This window comes from Canis aureus, chromosome 1, assembly GCF_053574225.1.
Source record: "Canis aureus isolate CA01 chromosome 1, VMU_Caureus_v.1.0, whole genome shotgun sequence".
Taxonomy (NCBI): domain Eukaryota; kingdom Metazoa; phylum Chordata; class Mammalia; order Carnivora; family Canidae; genus Canis; species Canis aureus.
Window position 1 is genome coordinate 34,577,527 of NC_135611.1, and position 23,728 is coordinate 34,601,254.

At 37.3% G+C, this 23,728-nt stretch overlaps 1 protein-coding gene across 6 annotated transcripts in view; it reads left to right on the forward strand.

The window, feature by feature from the left end:
• ADGRG6 (adhesion G protein-coupled receptor G6) overlaps positions 1–23,728 on the forward strand; it is a 138,033-nt gene that overhangs the window by 100,175 nt on the left and 14,130 nt on the right. For all 6 annotated transcript variants that reach the window (XM_077895299.1, XM_077895290.1, XM_077895315.1 and 3 more), the window contains 9 exons: positions 523–694; positions 2,315–2,455; positions 4,842–4,961; positions 6,589–6,634; positions 8,062–8,168; positions 11,686–11,813; positions 12,940–13,208; positions 14,575–14,671; positions 16,719–17,002. In XM_077895299.1, the coding sequence (XP_077751425.1) occupies positions 523–694; positions 2,315–2,455; positions 4,842–4,961; positions 6,589–6,634; positions 8,062–8,168; positions 11,686–11,813; positions 12,940–13,208; positions 14,575–14,671; positions 16,719–17,002 (1,364 nt within the window). The remainder of the gene's footprint in view (positions 1–522; positions 695–2,314; positions 2,456–4,841; positions 4,962–6,588; positions 6,635–8,061; positions 8,169–11,685; positions 11,814–12,939; positions 13,209–14,574; positions 14,672–16,718; positions 17,003–23,728) is intronic.

A 23,728-nucleotide genomic window follows, 5' to 3' on the forward strand; every position in this document is an offset into this window, starting at 1 on the left:
GTTTGCATCCAGTTATTTCATTTAATATGTTAATATTTCTTCTGTTTCCTTCCTATCCACCAAATTTCTTCAATAAAAATTTTATATTTGAAAAAAAAAATAAAAATAAAAATAAAAATTTTATATTTGTTAAAATGTGTTTTTTAACTTACCTTATCTACATAATAATTACAAACTTTTTTCATAGTGTCTTAGAGTTAAAATAAATGCTTTGCCTCATTATTTTCCTTCTCACTCAGTTATAAAATAAGGAAAGAGAGGTTAAGAGGTAAAAAACGATATTTGTTTAGAGTGATTTAATTGTTGATTTTCCTTAAAGCATAATATTTCTCTTGAGGATGCATTTATCACTATCATTCTGTGTTTTAACTGATACTGCGGTTTGGGGTAATTTTGTTGGTATTCATGTTAAGGTCACAAAATATAAAGGCAATTTTACCTGATCTGTATTTTGTCCTGCAAGTCACATGTTTATAAGTACATAAAACATGTTAATTAACAATGGTATTGTTATTTCTTTAGAGCTTTAAAAACAATTGATGAATTGGCCTTCAAGATAGACCTAAATACCACATCACGTGTGAATATTACAACTCGGAATTTGGCCCTTGGAGTATCATCCCTGTCCCCAGGGACAAATGAAATCTCAAATTTTAGCATTGGTCTTCCAAGCAATAATGAATCCTATTTTCAGGTAATGAGCCAGTGGTTTCTTTAGTTTTAAGAAATAAAAGAGATTAGAGAAATAAAAACTATCTGATCGCTTGCCAGTTACTACTTCAAGATCTTGGTCCACTGGTTGCAGGCAGGTAGGTCAGAACACTGGCTAAGGTTAATAGTAGCAGTAATCACAGGTATATAGATGCTGAGAGGAGGTATTCTTTTAGAGCCTGGGTGATGGGGTGGTCTGCTTACCCTCTACAAGGGGTGATAGTGGAACTAAGTGTTAAACCATCGGTGGGAACTACCCCATTGACAGTGGTGGGAGGAGATCAGTTCAATCAGAAGAAAGGGCTTAAATAAAATGTTTTTTAAAAGGGGGGGAGGAGCACCTGGGAGGCTCAGTGGTTGAGCTTATGCCTTCTGCTCGTGACCCCAGGATCCTTCAGGTCGTGACCCCAGGATCTGGGATCGAGTCCACATCAGGCTCCCCACAGGGACCCTACTTCTCCCTTGGCCTGTGTCTCTGCTTGTCTGTCTGTGTCTCGCATGCATAAGTAAATAAATTTTTTTTTTTTTAAAGAAAGGGCTTTATTAAGGACCCAGGTGGGAAGAAGAAGTGTCATGTATTCAACCGTGCCAGTGGTTTTCAAATTGCATGATAACACCTGGAGGACATGTCAAAACAGATTGCGGGGTACCATCCCAAGAGATTCTAATTTAGTAGGTCCTAGGTGGATCTCCAACGTTTGCACTTGGAACAAGCTCCCAGACATTGCCAATTCTGCTAGTCTTTGAATGGCACTCTGAGAACCAGTGGCATGAAGCTGGGGAATGGTAGGCAGTGATAAGGCTGGACAGGTTCATGGAGAGCCTCTCTGATCTGTGGAAGTGACCCTTCAGCAAAGATTTTTCAAGTTCCTACTGTATGTTAGTGCTAACCATGGGGGCAAATTAAATGATCACAACACCATCCTAGGTGTGGGAGAGCACACGAAGGCATGTACTACTTCTCCACTGTGGAGATAAACCAAGATAAAATATTTTAAAATCTGGTTGAAAGGAAGAACATTTCTCTGCTTGAGAGTAGGGGCTCTTGCGGAAATTTCTGTTTCACATTCAAGAGTGAAAATTTGGTCATGAGCCTCAGTCTCATTCCAAGTCCACTTGCAGGAAGACACTTTTTAGCCTCCTTGGTGGGTTCTGGAAAAGTGATATCCAAGAGTATTCATAAAGCCTCAGTTGTTTCCTCTGTGCAGAGATGCTCATTCTCAGCATCAGACTAATTAACTCTAGTCTTTTTTTCCCCTGCTTTGTAGTTTTCTGTCACTAGGTGTTTTGAGAAAAGCTCAAAATCTATTAATTGTAAATCTACATCTTATACTTGAAAATGTTAACTGATTAGTCTGTTTCTCAATTTGCCTTCATTAAAATCCATGTGTCTTCCATGTTCTTCCATGTTTGCAAAACTCAGACGAGATACAGGCTTTTGTGTGTAGGGATTCATTCAGGAGGGCAGTGACTCCAGTAGGGGTAAATAAAGTGAAGCCCTGGCCCTAGCTGAGTAGTTGTTCTCCTGCCTTGTTCAGTATGTGGAGTAGTTATCATTGCAATTTGTCTTTACTTGACCAGTGTATCTCTTTGTGTGTGACAGATGGATTTTGAAAGTGGACAAATGGATCCATTGGCTTCTGTAATTTTGCCTCCAAACTTACTTGAGAATTTAAATCAAGAAGATTCTGTGTTAGTTAAAAGAGCACAGTTTACTTTCTTCAATAAAACTGGACTCTTCCAGGTATGGGTTCATTAAATTATTTTTCAATTGCAAATTGAGTTTCCTTGCTCAAAAAATAAAAATAACAGTTTGGATTCCTTGAAAATATATCAGGAGGCATAGAGAAATTAAACTACTGGATCTTCAAATATGAAAAATTGTAACAATTATTTAAGCATTTTATTTCAGGTAATTATATGCATATTACAGGATGTGCTCATGTAGGTTTTTAAAATAAATATTAGATTAAGACTTACATGGTACAATTAGGAATGGAATTTGTGGAGAAGTAACTATCTATTATTCCTTTTGTTAAATATTTTATGCTCTCCAGCAATTTAGACCTTCAGAGTCAAAGAAATTGTGTGCCAAAGGAAAGGTATGGTTTTTGTTTCTGTTTTTTTTTTTTTTTTTTTTTTTAATTCAGCAGGAAGCACTGTTTACATAATGAACAGCATTCTTGGCTTTAATCAGTTTTCCCATTAATATTTCACATGACCTTTGGCCTTCACACATCCCCAGAGTGGGGTGGCATTGTGCTAAGCACATATTGTCATTTTTATTGGCATCATTTTTAGATATTAGAAAGTCCACTGCCAGCAAATACTGGTGACCTCTGATTGCCTTTGAAAGTGCAACCCAATTCAGAGAGTTTCACTGAGCCCTTTTTAAAAAATAAAAGTTATCTATTAAATTAAATACACCAGTATATATTAAACAATGCCATCTGTATAAGAGAAAATAGCCAAGTCTCAAGGCCAATAGAATTGTTTCTAATTCATTTACAGAAGCATGGCAAAGAAATACCATGAAATCATTTACAATAATTGTAAAATGTTAAAGTTTTTTTCAGCATATGTTTTAGAAACAAGCTACATAAAATCTTTATGTAAATTAAGAACGTAATTGCTAAGTAGTCTGAAGGATTTAGTAGCTATAAACAGGTAGAACGACATTTATTAAAATTATTTGAGGCTTACAGCGCCACCTTTAAAAGCAAAACAGAAATGCAGTATGTATCACAAAAATGTGACTGGTGATAGAGGAGGCTTTGTTCAGAGAAGTTGAGCCCAGCAGGGAGGGGGTGGGAGAAGGGTTAGAACTATAAGAATCTGACATTGTTTCATCTTGAGTCTGTCTTCTGCGCACTACCTTTCCCTTCTCCTTCAGCATCTCCCAGTCACCATATTATTATTAGGAAACATATGTTTGGTTTTTAAAGTAAATTAATAGCAGAATCAAAAGATTTTAAGGGTTCTATGGTAAACTCCTAACTTACTGAATAAGATATGAGTATTTTTTTTAAAAAAAGACAGGGTATCCATAAGCCATTACCAACTTTGTTGAGCATGATCACAAAAGTAATGAAAAACTATATTCTGAATGCTGAGATTTATTTGGCATGTAAGAAATCCTATGATTATTCCCAAATAACTGATTATAAGCTTCAATAGAGAAGTGCAGGTAGTTTGACAAGAAAAGCACAAGGGAGGAAGAAGTAAGAGATGGTCTTGCTGAGAGACATACTGTTGGCCCTAGTCATTTTTTGAGCTCGGGATTCACTGATTTGATTTCCTGACAACCTTGTCTCTGAAGGGGAAGCTACCGAGGGTGGCAAGTATACAATCACAGAAGGTAGAAGTTCTGGTTGGGGGTGCCTGGGTGGGGCAGTTGGTTAAGTATCTGACTCTTGATTTTTGGCTCAGGTCACCATCTCAGGGTCATGATCTCAGAGTCATGAGATTGAGCCCCTCCTCAGATCTGAACTCAGCATGGAGTCTGCATAAGACTCTCTCCTTTACCCTCTCCTTCTGTGCAATCCCCCCTCCCCGCAGCCATCATGCTCATGCTCTCTCTCTCTCTTTCTCAAATAAATAAATCTTAAAAATAATTTTTAAAAAAGCTGTAGTTCTGGATGGGACCTTCATCTAGTAGAATTACATTTAGTTGTAAGTTACTAAACACATCAGGCTGTTGGCATGGATATTAAATTTTTTTTTAATTTTCACACTGTATTTCTTTATGTTTTTCTAACAGCAAACAACTTCATCTGTTTTCTAGGGCAGGGAAATGATCTAATTGTTTTGTGGCTTTTTATGAGTATATTATTTCTGGGTTCACATTGTTTCAGATGTTAACTGGCTGACATCAGCCCATAGCAATCAAGAGTAGGTATTATGAACACTGCCTTGCAGCATTGGCTCATAATGTTCCCTCAATGTATTTATTATAATAAGGGAAATAGCAAAGCTCTTTCAGGAAAGCCGGCAATTTGATTTTATAAACAGGATGTTTTATAATTGAAAATCTTAAATGTAAAAAGTGCTGACAGTTTGCGTGTTTGGGAACTCCCAAATCAAATAAAAGGATACTTCTGATGAATAATCCACTTTTTTTTCTTTAAAAGGATGTAGAAACCAAGAAAGGCACCTTAGTGAGTTATGTGATGGCATGCAGTATTGGAAACATTACTATTCAGGATCTGAAGGATCCTGTTCGAATTAAAATCAAACACACAAGAAGCCAGGTAAGAAAATGCTACAGAGAACAATGGAAAAGAGGCAAACTATTTCAGAGAAGTATGAGGCCTTTTTGTTCCCTGACACAGTAAGAATTTTATTTTACTGGCACTTTTTTTGAGGGGAGCAATTTTCCAAAAAGGGGAGAACAGTTAATCAGGTCGGTACTGTAGTATCATGTTAAATATTGGCAAGTGGGGAGACTTGTCCATCTAGGGTTCAGTCATGAGAAGAATGAGAGTGAGGAGGACAACCTCTTTTGAAGGAACAACATATTGCTTTGAGAAATCAGATGCAGTTGCACAATCCTGCCGTTAAAAAGTTTGTGGGTTTTTTTTTTTTTTTTCAAGTCAGAAATTCCTGCTACTGGGAAAGCAGAAGGGAAATAGGCCAGGATGGACTTCTTTTTTTGAGAGGTTAGCAGTTATCTAAAATCTTGGCACATGTTGCTTTTTTGTTGCTTCATTGCCCTTGCTATCGTCTGTTTATTTGATAAAATTATACAGGGCTTCTCATGGTCCCAGGTAAGGCCAGGCACAGGCTTTCCCCTCCTTGACGGAGGGCCCACTTGTGATTCTCCCATTTATTAGGCAGTCAGGAAGGCAGGCAGGAAGGAAGCTGGCTGATAAGAAATGAGGCTTGGAAGTTAAGTCATCTAAGAACTAGCCTTGATTTGTCACCGAGCCCTTTGAGACTTCCTTGTTCTACCCTTTGGCTTCCTTTGTTTCAACTCCTTAATGCATGAAGAATTTTTTTTTATTGTGGTAAAATATATAATATAATACTATTTTAACCATTTTTAAGTGTACAGTTCTGTGACATTTTAGTACATTTATGTTATTCTGCACACATTTTGCCATTCATCTCTGGAACTGCTTCATAGTCCCCAGCTGAAACTATGTACCATTATAGAGCAGCTCCCCATTTCCCCTCCTCGGGACCCCACAACCACCATTTTACTCTCCATCTCTATGAATGTAATATTTGAGGCGCCTGATGTAATTGACATCGTATAATATTTGTCCTTTTGTGACCTGCTTATTTCATTTGACATCATCTCTTCAAGGTTCATCCATGTTCTAGCATGTACCAGAATTTCTTTCCTTTTTAAGGCTAGATAATATGTATGCATAATACATATGTATGTATGTATATCTCCCACATTTTTTTATCCATTCATCCATCAATTAGTACTTTGATTGCTTCCACCTTTTGGCTGTTGTGAGTAATGTTGCTGTGAACATGGATGTGCAAATATCTGTCTGAAGCCCTACTTTCAATTCGGGGCACATACTAAGACATAAAGGATAAATTTGAAGATGAAGTGAAATTACAATATAAAGAGCTTTGATAAATGCTAAGAATATCATTTTATGGTGGTACAAAAATAGTAACCTTTAGGTAAATGGGAAGCACATTTCCTCATGAGGTTTTATGGTTGGTTTCCACTTGAAGTCTCTGTGAGAGGAGATCCTTCTGGACTGCCTGCCATTCTTAGGTTGTATCAGCATGACTAATACTGGTCTATTTCTTTGTGAAAACCTTAGCATTTTGACTCTTTTCCCATATTCAGATCCTAAGATTTTTCACTTATTTTAAACACAATTTCACATGTTTATTCTTATGTTAATATAGGCAGTGCCTCATCCCATCTGTGCCTTCTGGGATCTGAACAAAAACGGTAAGTTTTAAAATATTGGCTGTCTTAAGAACAACTGAATTTTAAACATTGTTAGACACCCCCGTTTCCTTTCATTCCACCCCAGCCAGAGTGAGTCACAGTGTAAGTGTGATGACAACTGAACTGCAAAGTTTAGTTTAGGTAGCAGAGGAAGTGAACCTAATTTCTGCAACTTTTTACTCATTGCAAGAAGAAATAAGTAAACTTGATTTTTTTTATACCAAACAACCTCTTTGATTTCAGATACAGTTGTGCATTTGTGTTGTTACTTTTAGATGAACATCAGTATATACTTACTTGATCTTATTCATTTAAGGACACCTCTGAGATTATTTGATTGTGCATGAGGCACACAATTTAGCATCCAACTTCCAGATCTCAGATTATGGGGAAAGCATATTAAAGGACTATAAATATAGAGGTGGTTATAATACATATATTTTACTTGAAAGAAATGAACTGCTTCCAAAATGACATTGAACAATTAAGAGAAAATGGCAAAATTAAGGAATAAGTCATTAAGTATAAGGTATGCAGAACTCTTTGATGTGAAGGATGATCTATGAAACCTCCTACCTCTGCCTCCTGAGGGTCACCTTCCGTTGGGGATCCCCAGGGATATTATCATGGCTAAATCAAACCAGCACCGGTACAGTCTGCTTCTTGGTAGAAATGAATTCTGTGGGTGTCCAACCTCTGTTTTTGATATACCTTATCACAGCTAGGAAATTTTTTGTTGTTTGGTTTCTAGTTGCACAATTTTGACAAAGTGGATTTACTGGATACATAATTAAAAATGATATCACATTGCAGTGTTAAAATAATCTTTAAACCTATAAGTTGCTCATATTCCACATCCTACCATAAAAATTAGATAAAATGCATTCAAGGCATTTATAATAAGCTGCCACTGTGCATCATCGCTGTGTACTGAATAGCATGTTACAAGAAGGCAGACCTCTGTTTGTTCTCATGTCTTTATAAAAATAGAGGCTAACCTAAGGGAAAAAAATGCATTGATCTTCAGAGACTTCATTGGTATGTAATATATTTGAAAGGGGATACTCTTTTCATGGTAGTTTATTTTGTAATACATTAAAAGTTAAACTTGAATCAAACTTTTACAGGACCCCTGAGACACTTCAGTAGAATGCAGTTGAAAACCACTGACTAGATAATCTCTCGTTGCCAATCCAGTACTAACATTCTGTGATTCTGGGAATCTAAAAATTTTTTTTTGGAGGGGGCGGGAATCTAAATTATTCTAAGTATTGGCAGTTTTAAGTATTCTTAAAAGTATCTGTTTTACTGATAAACTGTAAGGCAGAAAAGACTAAGACGTATTTTCCTAAAGAAGATATCATCCATTATAGAAAAGGAACTGGCCTGCTGTTATTTTCACACTGTTTGTGGACTTCCTCTTACAGAAGGTTCTGGATTTTGGAACACGTCAGGATGTGTGGCACACAGAGATTCAGATGAGAGCGAGACGGTCTGCTTATGTAACCACCTCACACACTTTGGAGTTCTGATGGTAGGGGAGGAATTTCTAAACTCATTTTGAAATGATATAATTTGGGAAGGCATACTTCTTTTTGTAAGTCAGCCTTTTTAGACTGTGTTTTGGGAATTATTTCCTGATAATTGATATCTATATCTTGAATCTTTCTAACTAGCAGAGATCACATATATAAAATTTATAACAGGAATTATAAAAAAGAACCTTAGTTTTTTTTTCTCCAGTAGTATTAATAGCAATGGTAAGTAATCCTGGAAACAAGAAAATCACCATGATATTCTTGAAAAGTTAAAGAGGAAGAAAATGTTGGATTTAACTAACATGGAGGGGAACTGTGAAAAGTCTGATAAAATGTTCTTGCATTATCACTCTTTAGATTGAATGTGACTTTATAGCAGATACTGCGCTAGGTGATCCAGCTGTCACCCAAAATGATGCACCACCGCCCTTGCCCTAAGAGCATGGCCTGTTAGAACAGACTAGGGTCTAAGACAGCATGAAGTCTTCAGGCCTGAAAGAGAAGTGATGGGTGTGACATGGGTCTCTTACCACTAGGCCTTCATATTAATCCTTTCTTTCCTTCTACCTTCCTTTCTTGCTTCCTTCTTTTCCTTCCTTCCCATGGCCCTAGTTTTATCTCATTATCCAGCCTATCCAACAGTTCTAGACAAAAATTAGATCACATAGACGTGGTTTTTTTTTTCCATCCCACCAAATTTTCAAAAGCCATGCTCTATGCAACTTGTTTGAATTCATCCACAGACTTATACCTCTATCTTATATCTAATACACTGGTGTTTTTGCAGATACTTTTCTGGTGTGCAGTGCATCTTCCAGCTTGTAACATAGCTGTTGTTTCTGATATTTGGTATAGTTCCCAGGGATTAAACCACATTTGTTTTCCAATGATGATGGCAGTAATGTATGCTGAGAGAGTAAAGCCTTTTGAACATGGATTGCAGATACCATGGTTATGTTTATCCTCTCCCTTAGATCTTACCCCTACTTCCTGTAGTACTAAGCAGGAGCAGTAGGGGCTGTGGCATATGGCATTAGGCTCATGAACCCACTTGGCCATTGTCAATATGGGCATCCCATAAGTAATTTTCCTGACAGTCTACTGCATCATGCTCTGAGGGATAAAAAACTTGTCATTGAAAAAGGAAACAATCATAGCAAATAACTTTTTAACTTTCCCAAAATATAAATATTTTTCTTTCTGCCAGAGCATGAAAATGAACAATTAAACTGTGTTTTCCCTAAGAAAAACAAACAAACAAAAAAGAAAAACAAAAACCTCTCAATTTTTAAAAAAGATTTTATTTATTTGAGAGAGAGAGAGAGAGAGCGAGCGCTAGGGAAAGGGCAAACAGAAAGGGAGAGAGAATCTCAAGCAGACTCCACATTGAGGGCAGAGCATGATGCCAGGCTCTCTCTCCTGACCCTGCAATCATGACCTGAGCCAAAATTGAGTCGGATGCTTAACTGAGCCACCCAGGTGCCCCAAAATACTTTCAGTTTTAAATTTCATGTTCTCCTTTTTCCAAAAGTGACAGCAGACATTTTTTTTAAAAGCATTTACTTTGTATCTTTATTCATTTAGGTATATAAACTTTAGCTTAATTCATTTAACTATTTGAATTGTGTACATGTGAACACATGTATATGTATGCATGTGCACGTGTGTGTTTGAGCAGGATTATGTACTTTGTAGGTCTAAGATTAAATAAATAGGTAACAGTTAAGTATAGTTCCGTATACAGCAGTGGTTTACATGTAACCACAGTTTGGCTTCCCATTACTTTGGTTACTTTCTTCATACATTGTTTGAATTTTATTATGAATTGTTACTGTGTATTTCTCTGTTGTCATTTTATTAAATAATTAGTTTTACATATATATGAACATATGCATTTTTTTAGTTCTATTCTTTCCATCTTGGTGCTCTTATTTTCTTTCTTTCTTTCTTTCTTTCTTTCTTTCTTTCTTTCTTTCTTTCTTTCTTTCTGCTCTTATAAGATTATATAGTACTAAGAGAAAAACTTTCCAGAATTTATTCTTCCTAGAGATGTCCCATTCCTCTTGGCTTTTCAAGACCACCAAGACTTTGTTAAGAGTTTTCATGCTTTACAAACTCTTTATTCACTTGTCACTTGTAAGATATTCCCAGAGTCTACATTGCCCTGTGGCACTTTTACCATATGAGAAGTTAAAAAATGCACCCCAGCCCCATAATTATATCTTCTAATCTACAAATGTATGAAGGATTTAATGTTCCCTGTTAACATTTCTTTATAGTAAAACTGATTTTAATACTTTTAACATTAGTACATTTTCATGTTGGCTAGATCAGAGGAATAAATATTTTCATATTCTTTGTTCTCTAAAAGTACAAAACAGCATGAGAGTTGTGTTTGAATGTGTAATAATAAACAACATTATTTTATTTAATTTACACTTTAAATTGTGATTTTAATTGTGGATTGCAAGTCTACCCCCTTGCTTAGATGGGAGCCATAGGTTTTGCAAGAGGTAATGACAAGTCACTTGTAGATTCCTCAAGACTTTCTCTGCTCCATGAAATCCTGGAGTAACCAAAATGTTGGTCAAGGTAACCCATCTGTGAGTCCACTGGCGCTGACTTGAACCCCATCCCCAAGAAGGCTCCATTTTTGAACATCTGCATAATGGAGGTATCTTTTCTCCTCCAACCAGGATTGAGTAGATAGTCTTAGCTCAAGATTTATCCCTAACCCAATTCCCTACTTAAGAAGAAAAAAAAAGACTTTGCAATTTTTTTCTCCTTTTGCAAGTCTGCTTCTGCACAGTGAAATTAATACTTCATGTTAATATTCTAGAAAGTGTTTACTTCTTTCTATCCTACAACCTCTAACACTTTAAATGGTGCTCTTTCAGGTCTACAGAGGTTAAAATTTAAGGAAAAAAGTAACAAAAAACAGCTATGATCTAAAACTTTGTAGTAGCTTCATATTTATTTAAAAAAATAAATAAAGGCCACTCAACCCAATACATGCCAAGCTTTGAAATGACCATAGTTAAGATCCTTTGTACTACACTCAGAGGTCCCAGTCTCTGGCTGAGCCCTTCCTATTGGACATAGAAGCCAAAGTTTGCCTGAAGGCTCACATTGACCATGGTGGCCTCCATTTGTACTTGTGTCCCTAGCCCTGCAAATGTTAGGAATGGGCCTGATAATTTATTCTGCAAGGCAGTGACCTCCTCCCCAATTTCTGATGGGAGACCGACCCAGTGGTTTTGTTCCTCAGGCTATCCTGGTGTGCAAATAATTTAGATTACAAGGTAATGATAGAAAGCAACCTGCAACTCTCTCAGTAATGCTACACTTTTGCTTCATAGAATGATCTGCAAGAGCACAAAAAAATGAAATGCACTGTTGTTTTTAGCCCTAAGATGGAGCTAAGACTGTAAGTGCTAGCAATGAACTTTCTAATAAAATACCATTCCCATGAAAAGAGAGATTCTTAACAGCTACTTCCCATGTTTTATGCAGGACCTTCAAGGAACTGCCTCACAGATAGATGCAAGAAACACCAAAGTTCTCACCTTCATCACCTATATTGGGTGTGGGATATCTGCTATCTTTTCAGCAGCAACTCTCCTGACGTATGTTGCCTTTGAGTAAGTATTTTTTTATCTGTCAAAATCCAGTGCTAACTGTCCCAAAATGTGAATAAGAAAATTGCCTTTGCTTTTAAAAATACTTATATGCTTTTTGAATCATGTAGAGTGGTTCAACTTTAATATTTAGGTTTCTCATAACATATATCATACAATATAAATTTTGCAGTATAGAATCTTCATTTATAATTATTGTATTTCTATGGATAAAATGCATTTAAACCTGTAAGAGATGATTAACATATATATACAAATTGTACAAAGTGCTTTTTACATGGTAAGAGATGAAAACTTTTGTTTCACAGATCTTATAAAATTAGTCCTGAAATAGAAACCTTTTTTTTTAAAAAAAATATTTTTTATTTATTCATTTGAGAGAGGGAGAGAGAGCAAGAACACGAGCAGGGAGGAAAATCCGATGGAAAGGGAGAAACAGACTCCTTGCTGAGCAAGGAGCTCAACTGGGTTTGGTCCCAGGACCCAGGTATTATGACCTAAGCTGAAAGCAGATGCTCCACTCACTGAGCCAGCCAGACTACCTCCCCAACAGTACCATAAAAAAAAAAAAAAAAAGAATCCTTACCTCATTAAGAAAATTTAAGGGAAATTGTTTTATTATAACAAAAATATCATTTTTATAACTAGCATTTTTCCTGGATTAAAAAAGATCTGTTGGGATCCCTGGGTGGCGCAGCGGTTTGGCGCCTGCCTTTGGCCCAGGGCGCGATCCTGGAGACCCGGCATTGAATCCCACGTTGGGCTCCCGGTGCATGGAGCCTGCTTCTCCCTCTGCCTATGTCTCTGCCTCTCTCTCTATGTGACTATCATAAATAAATAAAAATTAAAAAAAAAAATCTGTTAAAAAAAATCTGTTGAAGCTAACTGGAAATTTGGTAAACAATTGCAGTTTTGAAATGAAATTAACATTAAAAAAAACTATAATTTGCCAAATACTCATAAATATCTTTAAATATTTCTACATAAAAACAAATCTCCTCCTCGTGAAGTCATGTCACAATGATGCTACCTAATCCACTACAGAGCTTTACAGAAGACAGGAATTTACTGCCTGTGCTTAAGAGATTAATTTACAGTATTCCTTCTCATCTTTTTCCCCCCTTTTCAGAAAATTGCGAAGGGACTATCCTTCTAAAATCTTGATGAACTTGAGTACAGCCCTGCTGTTCCTGAATCTCCTCTTCCTCTTGGATGGCTGGATCACCTCGTTTCATGTGGATGGCCTTTGCACGGCAGTTGCTGTCTTGCTCCATTTCTTCCTTCTTGCAACCTTTACCTGGATGGGTCTAGAAGCCATTCACATGTATATTGCCCTGGTTAAAGTATTTAACACTTACATTCGCAGATACATCCTGAAATTCTGCATCATTGGCTGGGGTAAGCCTCCTAAAAAGTGTTGGTTTCACGGAAACCACCAGTTTCATAGGAAAATCCTATTTTGGAAGCTTAGCATTGCTAAAAGAAACTTCAAAATTGTGAACGATGTGGATTTGATGTACACATCCCAAGGCAGGGGCTTCCTTGGTATGGTATTTTTTAAAATTATTAAGCTGTCCTTACTAAACTCAGGAGTAAAGGAAAAAGCCTTAGCCTCCTGAGTCACCACAGACTTATTTCCTGTGATCAGAGCCAGCCCACCCAAGTCTGAAGAAGCAGCTGGCAGACAGTGGTGCCTTTCCATTATGTTTCAAAATATAAAGGCCAGCTCAGACTCCTAGCTATCCTCACCCCCTAAATACATGCCCATGTCTTGGAAGCAGTGAGAGAATGTTATTTTTGTGTGTGCATCCAGAATACTGACAAAATTCTTGCCTTGAACTTCTCAACGTGATTCCTCAGCCAGACATGGATGCTACCATTAGCCTGTTTGGAATCTTCTAAATGGGCTTCTTTTTTATCTAGCTTCATATTGGAGCAAACCTTTAGAGGGTTTGTGTGTGTGTGTGTGTGTGTGTGTTTGTTTGTTTTGGTTTTGCAGGTGGCAATATAAATGTATGGGATATTTCCAAGGTATTTGATGCTAAAAGTGTCTTTCAGGGAATTAGAGTGGTGTGGTTTTCTCCAGTGAAATATGTATGAAAATACTTGATTCTCTTGAGAGAAAAGAGGAGACTATAAAAATTTTATAGCCCCATGGTTTCTTCCCCACTGTTTCTAAAGAGTTTTCTTTACATAGAAAGGGGCAAAATAAGCTGCAGATCCTTTATTGCCCGAACTCTGGCAGAATGACAGCTATCATTAATGAAGCACATTTGCTTCTGGATTCAGAATAAATGAGGTTCTGGTTCTCTAATGAGTAAGAGTAAGAAAACACAATATTTAAAGATTTTATTTATTTATGAGAGACACAGAGAGAGAGAGAGAGAGAGAGGCAGAGACACAGGCAGAAGGAGAAGCAGGCTCCATGCAGGGAGCCCAACATGGGACTTGATCCCAGGATTCCAGGATCACGCCCTGGGCCAAAGGCGGGCACTATACCACTGAGCCACACAGTGATCCCACACAATATTTAAATATCTGTATTTAAGAGTGAGTTTTAATTGTTGCCATTTAGACTTGGATGTTTCACACCAAAGAGGGGACTGCATTGTTCCTTTTAACCAAGTTTCCAGTTCTAAAACAATTGGATTCTGTGATATAGAGGGTTTTCTTTCTCTCCTTTTTTTCTCTTGCCATTATCAGTCTTATAAAGCAGTTCCAGATGCTCAGAACAGTTGCTTATGTCACGGTCTTTCTGTAACAGGTCTGCCTGCCCTGGTTGTGTCCATTGTTCTGGCAAGCAGAAACCAAAATGAGGTCTATGGAAAAGAAAGTTATGGAAAAGAACAAGGTGATGAATTGTAAGTAATAAAAACTTGTTGGAAATTTATTTGTGATGAGTACATATCCTTTGCTTCCTGGGGTGTAGTGCAAGTTCCCAGGCCAGTAGGGAGCCTCTTAGTTTGGAAGGTTGAAAATGTGTCTGTGTGCCTTTGCTGACATCTCTGCTGCTCCATAACTGTATTGGGCTGGGTACCCTGCCTGCTAGAGCTGCTTCCCCACGTTCACCTGCACTCTGTCACCTGGGGGACTGCAGAGGTAGTCTGGTATATGGTCTTCCAGGCTCAGAAGACCCGTCCTGTGAGGGCATTCTGTAATACTCCCCTTCTTTAAGCGCACACATGTTTCAAGAAAATTAAATCAGTATTTGTATTTGGTAAATTCCCTTCAGAATAATCAGTGGAATCAGTGTGGAATCATTGAGGCCTAGATTGGGATGTTGTTCACTTTTATCCAGCCCATAATAGGTACTCAATAAATATTTGTTGATTGAATGAATTATTGGATGCACACAGAGCTTACTCCTGAGATGAGACCCATGAGACCACATCTCTGCACATGTTTCGTGGATGGAGAACATTTTCATATCAAGGCAGTGTCTAATCTGTGCTCATTCCCTCATAGACTTCCATTCTCTTATAGTTCCAAAGCAGCACTCAAAATATCCCACAAGAACTAGTGGAAAATAGAGGAGCTAGGTCAGGAACTTCTGGATTCTAAGGGGACTTCCATATGTAAGGGGATATTAGTGCCAGAGACAAGCAGCATCTTTTAGGGGATTATTATAATAAGATACATTAAAAGTAGAAGTCAGTCCCAAATAAGGGAATTTTACAAGTATGTTAGTCAACTCTCACAGGGCTTTACACTCCATTGTAGTAAATTATCATGCCATCAACAATGTCATTTGTTGAACATTTATTATATGCCAGGAATCACGTGATGTTCTGGGATCCAAAGATGTTCAAGACAGGTTTTGCCTTTGTGGCACTCATGATCTAGTGTGGAATACGTAACCCAGAATGAGAATTTCATGAGAATTTTAATATGAATTTAATTGCTTTAAACAATTTATCCAATTTTTGAGGTACCCAAGAACTCCCATAGTATTAATTAGGTACTGGGGCATCTGCAAATTGTAGTATATGTTGACTTTACTCATAGAACACTTTACACATGGTGCAGTTTTAAAATTACTTTATTTCCTGATTTATAAATATCATTCTGGATATCAGGTATATCCTTCCTCATATCATAGAAGTGTTGTAATTGGTGTAAGCTTTTTAACTGTTCATGAGAAGTGTCACTATAGGAATATCACAGTTCTATAACAAGGTCTTGCCTCAACTGGGCCAATTATATTAACAGGAATTATTTTGCAGCAGTAATGGAATCCGTGATTATGTATGTCTTAAGTAGGAATTTACTCTTCTCACATGACAAGAGACATGAAAATAGACTGCAACTGGCATTGGTTTTATGGCTAAAAATGTCAGGACCAGCAACTCTGCAGCAGTCTTGGCCTTTATCTCAGATAGAAGGTGATCGCTGTAACTCCAGAGCTTGCATTCATGTTGGAAGCAGAAAGAACAAATAAGGATCTCTCCTAAAAAGCTCCTAGCAGATTTTGCTTCTATATCGTTTTGTAGAGCAATGTCCACATGACTACCCCTTAAATGCAAAAGAGATTGAGAAAATGAATACTTAAATTTCCCATTCTCTGGAGTACAGTCGCATAAGAGAAAAGGGGTTAGACATGGTTTTGAGTGAGCCAACCCAGAGTGTCTTCACGCCAAGTCAGAATTCAAGAAGCCACCTTGGTTTTTTGCTGTTGTTGTTGACTTAAATAACTCGATATTAAGATGATGGTTATCCAAACCTAGCCAAAAAAAAACCTGTGTAAACATCAAAAAAGAAACTGAGGCCCAAGAAAATGAAGTGACTGTCTAAAGGTATTGAGAAAGGCCCAGCTGTGAAATCTGCAGAAGCCCAAACTAAACCAGGAGAAGTCTTAGGTAAACAGGACATGGTAATAAATCTCTTTTTCTTTCTTGTTTCTTCTTTAAGCTGTTGGATTCAGGATCCAGTCGTATTTTATGTGACCTGTGCTGGGTATTTTGGAGTTATGTTTTTCCTGAATGTTGCCATGTTCATCGTGGTAATGGTGCAAATCTGTGGGAGGAATGGCAAAAGAAGCAACCGGACCCTGCGTGAAGAGGTTTTAAGGAACTTGCGCAGTGTAGTCAGCCTGACATTTCTACTGGGCATGACATGGGGTTTTGCTTTCTTTGCCTGGGGACCCTTAAATGTCCCTTTTATGTACCTCTTCTCCATCTTCAACTCATTACAAGGTAAGATAAGTGGTACCTTTGTAATTTCTGCCTTCTAAATGTATCATGTTTGCAAACACCTCCATTTTGGGGTAGATGTCATGCGAAGTTTCTACATCATTGTTCCAAGTAATGAACATAGTTCCAGGTACAGGGTACTCATTAAAAGGATCTTGAATAGAAAGATGAGATAGAATGTCAGTTTGTTTTCAGTGATGTGTATCCCAAGCACTCAGAACAGTACCTGGCAGATAGTAGGTGCTCAATAAATCTCCGTTGTTTTATGACTAAATATGGGGCGGGGAGGTACCCAATGGGGAGTTTAAAGGGAGACACAGGCAACTTTTACCTTCTTCACAGTTTTCCTTACTATCCTATGTGCATGTAACATTCTTGGCCAGGAGAATTTTTAGAATCTATGCAGGAACAGAGCAATAGCCCTTGACTCCTTGGCCCCTTGGATTTCAAAATACATACTCTAGTTCAGAAATGCTCATTTTCTCATGAGATATGGCAGTTAGTTCAATAATTTAACAAACATTTGCCCAGTGGCCCACTTTGTACAAAAATTGAAGGCTTCCATTGAGGAGCTTCCTGTCCTGCCTCTGGTTCCATAACACATACCTGCTTCTGGTTCTAGACTCTATGGGTGAATTTCATGTTGAAACTTAAATAAATATGAATTACATCTTTCAAAAGCTGAACGACATTCTTTAAGATATTGGATATACCTTGGGTTATTGATAAAGCTCCCCAATGTTCAGAAGCACCATAAGGCCCCCCCAAAAAAGGAATGAAGTGACCAAACTTGGACTTTATTGGGGGGGGGGGGGTACTCCAGGCTTCCTGAAGTTCCTGGTCATGCTGTTGTTAAGTGTGTAGGGAAAGGAGAGCTGGCTAAAGCTGAACTGGAGTGCATAGGGTGGTGGATGCAAGTTTACAGCATTCATCCAATGAGATGCCTGGGCAGTTGCCCCCCTTACAGGTATGTTCTAAGAGAAGTTGGTATTTACCTGCAGGGGAGTGTTTATTTTGTATCATACATACCTGTTTTGCTTTACCCCCTAGTTTTCCTTCCAGCTCCTGAGTGCCTGCAAAAAAAAAAAAATCTGTCATGAAGTAGGTGCTCAGTGATTGTTAAATGAGTAAATGGATTGCTGGATGAAGAAAGGGAGGAGCCTTGGAGATGGCCTAAATCCAACCTGAGTCTCTTCTGGCATAAATAGGCATTAATTAGTTCAGCAAATTTTATTCGGCTTCACTCTTCCATAACAGAGGAAATATGTGGGCTCATTATCTTTGGTAAATAGAATAATAAGCCTTAAGTACATCTCCAAAAGTCAGAAACTGGATAGGTAGCATATGAATGCAACTTCATATCTAGCTTTGTAAAGTGAGCATTCCTCTATGTAATCTCTTCTATAATATACAACATAAAAGTGCCTAGATAAATATTGACAAAAATGTCCATTAACATTAGAAATTCCATGGTTTTATATTTCAGGCCCATTAATCTGCCAGCCCAACCTTGTTTTTGCTTTTAGAATTTCCTGGCAGTTTCAGTAACCTTCAACAGCTACAGTTGTCTGTTCAGCTCTGTTTCCATTAATGAGAATTGGGATGTTTTATTTTTCCCAGCATAGGTCTCCTGTCAGAAGGGAAAAATGTTCTAAACCATCATCAAGTCACAGTTCTCCATAAATCGCTAACTTTTAAGACTAATGTTAAATTATATAAATTTAGAACAGATTTCTGCATATCCAGTGACATTAAAAACACTTCCTGAAAAGGAAATTTAAATTAAAACACAGTGATACAGAGCATATGAGTCCACCAACAATTGCTTACTGGCTGGGCTTGTATGAAAACTTGTCAGGATGCTATAGAAAGTCACTTAATGGTTTTTATTTAAGTCATTTTCTGAACCTTCCAAGAGCAGCTTGGCTGTTGTTGAAAGTATATGCTTTATTAAAAGATGCATGTAGGATCTAGACAGTCTAAAGAAACAATTCAGTGAACTCAGGTAGTACCTAGGCAAAATAAACTCAGGTAGTACTTAGGCAAACTACATTTTTTTTATTCTTTCTATTTTTATTCCCGCAAAAAACTTGATATGATCCCTTTGTCTCATGGAGTTTATGTTTTAGTAAGAGAGACCAACATTAATCAGATAGTCACCGTATGAAATGGAGCTGGTTGGTGTTGAGAGCACATGACAGAAGACATAGTGGCTAAGCTGGAATCTGAAGGATCAGTAGGGATGAACTAGATGAAGGTGGGGGTAGGAATGGAGAAGAGATGATTTCAAGAGGAGGGCACTCTGTGTGCAAAAAGCCTGCAATAGTTGGTGATTATAGTGTATGCCCCAGGAATTAAAAGAACCAAGAAATAGCCATAGAATGACAGAGAGGTGGGCATGGCACAAAAGGAAGGCTGGGGTTGGACCAGAAGGTTCTGTGTTTTGATCTTTCTAAGAACAGTGGGAAGTCTGAAATCTTTTAGGCCTGTGGAACGACATGATCAGATGTGCATTTTATAAAGATAAAGCTGGACATAATGTGAAGAAGGGATTAGAGCATCCCAGTAGTCTGTTGGGAAAAGCAGAGAGGAGGCTATTTCAGTCGTCCAGGTAAAATAATACAGTGCAGTATTTTAGACTGTGCTGGGATGGGGGAGCTGGAGATACACAAATAGAGTCCAGAGAAATTTTGGAATTGTGCTGCCACAAAATACTTATCACTGGTATACTCAAAACTTTTATTCTTCTAGAATGGTTAGGATAAGTGGTCTTCTTGCTTAATGCCATGCTGTCGCTAATTGAAGCCTATCATTATTAGATTTAGCAATGGCCGAAGATTTAGAATGTGATACAATATTCTGAAAACTAAATCCATGCCAAACAAATGTTAATCTCGGATTTAGCTTGGTGCTGAGCGTATGAAAATCAGCAAGGTCTTAATTTTGAAGACCCCCCAAGTTACCCTTGCATGTTAGAGAGATGGCACCTCTGAGAAGGACAGGTGTTCACATTGGGTCTGCAGGGAGGCCAGGACATCTTTATCATAGGAGTGGCTTCTGCTAGCAGGTTTCTTCTTATTTTTGTATATATCTTCAAAACTTTTGTTCAAACATGTGAAAAATCTGTTTTATTTTTCAGGGTTCTTAGAAATAAATGCTTGTATGGATATGAGTGTCTTCAAACACACATACATATATGTATGATTATATGGATATTTATGTAAATTTGCATAGCTTACATATTAAAATTTTATATTGTTTTTAAAATTTTTTAAAGATTCTCATTTTAATGTTTATTAACATTATTTTATGTTTTAATTTTTATGTACATTTATGTACATTTATAGCCGTTGGCAACTTAACTGCCAAAAGTAGGGCTGAGCTCATATTAGAAAATTATCGTCATCTGTGTGGCTGTAGCTAAAATTTTACCTACTTGAATAAGCAAAAGAAATCATGAATTGAATCAAGCCTAAACCTAAGTTAATTGTTTTCTAATTTTCCACAGTATATTGCTTTTTTTTATTACCTCCTTCACTTCAGTATGCTATATTTTATTAATCAATCTGCTGATTTTTTTTCTTGTGAGATGAAAAGATCAATGGATCTTCTCTTGCCATGGTGGTATTATAGATCTATCTGCTTTTGCTATCATTGTTGCTTTCCCAGGATGAAATTGGCAGATCTTGCTGTAGTAGAAATTTTAATTTTTTCTAAAGAATACAACTTGAGAAAATAGTATGCTATACAAATTGCTATTTAAAAGGGAACAGATGTTTGACAAAAAGTGTATCGTAATTCACATGCCTGAGAATATTAGCCTACACTTCAGGAAATACAACGTCACTCATTTTAAAGAAGTAAAAGACGATTCCCTGATTGTTGAAAGATGGTGGCCAGAGTCCTCTTGGGTTCCTCTTGCCCTTGGCAATATCAGTGTGCTTGCAGGATGGATTATTGCTCTGAGATGAAGTATATGCCCATAGTTGCTCATTATAAAAGTAATGAACAGTATTTAGGCTGTATATTTTTTTCATTAACTGTGCAAAAGCATTTGACACTATCAGTTAGTTTAATACTCCTGACAAGTTTATCAAGAGATGAAGTCTATCTAGTTCCATAGCAAGAAGTTGGTCTTCAATTTTCCTTTTTGAGATATGTGAAGCAATATTGATTAATACTCTCAAGCACAATCAGCCCATCTTCTGTACATATTTATGACAGCATAATAAGATGCAGCATCTGGTTCTGAAAATAGGAGCTGCCATGGCGAACACAGAAGGTTATTATCAGTTTACTCAGAGATAATGTTTGCCATTAATTAATTTGATAACATTAAGATAGACCCAGAGCAACAGACATAATTTATATTCACATAATTCATTGTGGTTTATAAAGAACTAACACACAACAGCCATGATTTGATGTAATTCTTAAAGTATGTGTAGAAAGTAGGTACCCAAGAAAGAGAGTGTTTTATGCATTTATAGTTGAAGAAACAGGCTCAAAAGAGTTAAGGACCCCCCCAAGATTAGTCTGAATCTGACAGTGTATTATTTACAATATAGCATATATGAAAATAGAAAAGCACATTATTAGGAGACAAAGCATAAGAAAAAAATTATTGCCTTTTCAATTTTTTGTTTCAAAGTTTCTAGTTTTTTCCATTGAAAAAACTTAGTAATTATATGCTTAATGAATAAATGCTAATTTATTCTTAGCCTTATTCAGAAAAAATAGTTTAGAGAAATATATTTGTTATTATTATTTTAATCTTATTGGCAAACTAAGAAAATTAAAGTAAGGGATAGGAACCTCCTGACAGCTAAGCTGTGTTGTAATCACCTATACAACATGGGGAATTGGTGCCAAGGTAAAGAGATGAACCACCTTTAAACCCAAACATCTGAAACGACATCATGTTGGCTGAGATGTTACACATTGCAAGGAAATAAATTACTCATCTTTTGGCAGGGCATTTGTGCCACGGAGAAATAATTTTCTAAAGGGCATCTTGGTAGTATGAAAGGAGGATTCAAAAGTTTCCCAAAGAGAGCCATAAACCCAGTCCAGGGGCCAGCTGGCTATGTCTGTGTGACAACACAATATATGAGCTGTTCAGAGACCTGGACTCAGGCTTCCTAGGAAGCTGAGAGGTAATCTAGACCATTTTTGTCAAAAATCAGTTCTCTTGGGGTGCCTAGGGGCTCAGTCAGTTAAGCAGCGAACTCTTGATCTTAGCCCAGGTGTTGATCTCGGGGTTGTGAGTTCAAGCCTCATGTTGGGCTCCACGCTGGGTGTGGTGCCTACTTAAAAAAAAAAAAAATCCGTTATCTAAAGCATGCATCCTTTTTGCCTACATACGTGATTTGAATAATTCTTGATTTTCCCACCAGAACTACTTATGCCTGTGTACCTAATTAAGATACACTTACTCATCATTACTAGCCACTCTGACTCCACCTTGCATCCCTGAACTTCCCCCTAATGATGTTTCTGGATCCTTTATTCTTATTATTCTTATCCTTTATTCTTATTCTCAGAAAGTTAAGGGAAGCCATTTGTTAGAATTTATTGATCATCAGCAGATCTTGCGGAAAGTGGAAAGTGTCAGTGACCTTTAGTCAGTGAAGCACTCATTGAGAGTTGAAGACCAATATTTGGGTTTTAATTTAATTTAATTTTTTTCTCTACCAAGGCTTCTTGAAAGTGACCTTCTGGAGCTGACAAAGAATGACAATATGTGCTGCCCTGAATTTTCTGTACCGCTTTCATTTTTATATCCAAGGGAAACTGTTCCTTGGCAATTTTTTTTTAAGCTTTTGATAATCAGGCTAAAGATCTGAGAACATCCCTTTGGTTACTCATTTTACATCTGCCCCAGAAAGCTGCAAATCTTTGCCAGAATCAACCAAAGAGAATGAGTCCCATGCGGGAGCCAAATTCCTAGCCAAAAGATTGAGGCTCAGAATTTTCTTTTTCTAAATACAGAATGAAATAGCTTTTATAAAGACCAAGGTTAGACACAGCTCATAAAACCTACAGCAAACATAGCGCCTTTACTTAGAAGGAACCCCTCTCCCCCCAAACATGTGTCTTGAAAGTGTTCCCAGGTCAGTGAAAGGACCAGATATCAAAAACCAAATCCACTTCTTGATGAGAGTTTTCAGAATGTTTCTACTCCAAGTTTAGGTCTTTCTTGCAGGTATCCCTTCATTATATTTGCTGATCCAGCCCTGGCCTGCAATGTGCTTCCCCAAGAGGAATTATCTTTTCCTCCCTAACAATGTCCACGGGCAGGCCCACCATCACACATGCTTGCAACACCATCCTCCATCACAACTGAAAAAGTCATTTGTTTTAAATAAGAAAATTGCAAAATTTATGGAGAAGTAAGACATCTTAAATTCCCATATTGTTCTAAGTTTTGTTTTTGTCTTTTTTTAAAGGGAGCAGATCCCTCCAGTTAGTGAAAGATGGTGGTAAAAGGAAAGCAAGGGTGAGGGGTTTTGGGTGAGTAAAGGATCAGTTAGGAATCTATTCATTTAAAATGGGTTTAAGTTTTTGTTTTTCTTCTTGTTCTAGCATGGAATCTGGGTTCATGCAGGTAAAATAAAGAATCAAGGCAGTTATCAAGCTGAAGAAGCTATTGCTAAGGAACTTTGGCTTAGATTCATTAGAGTGGAAGGGCCATCATGAGTTCTGTTTTATGCGATATAAAGGTTTTGT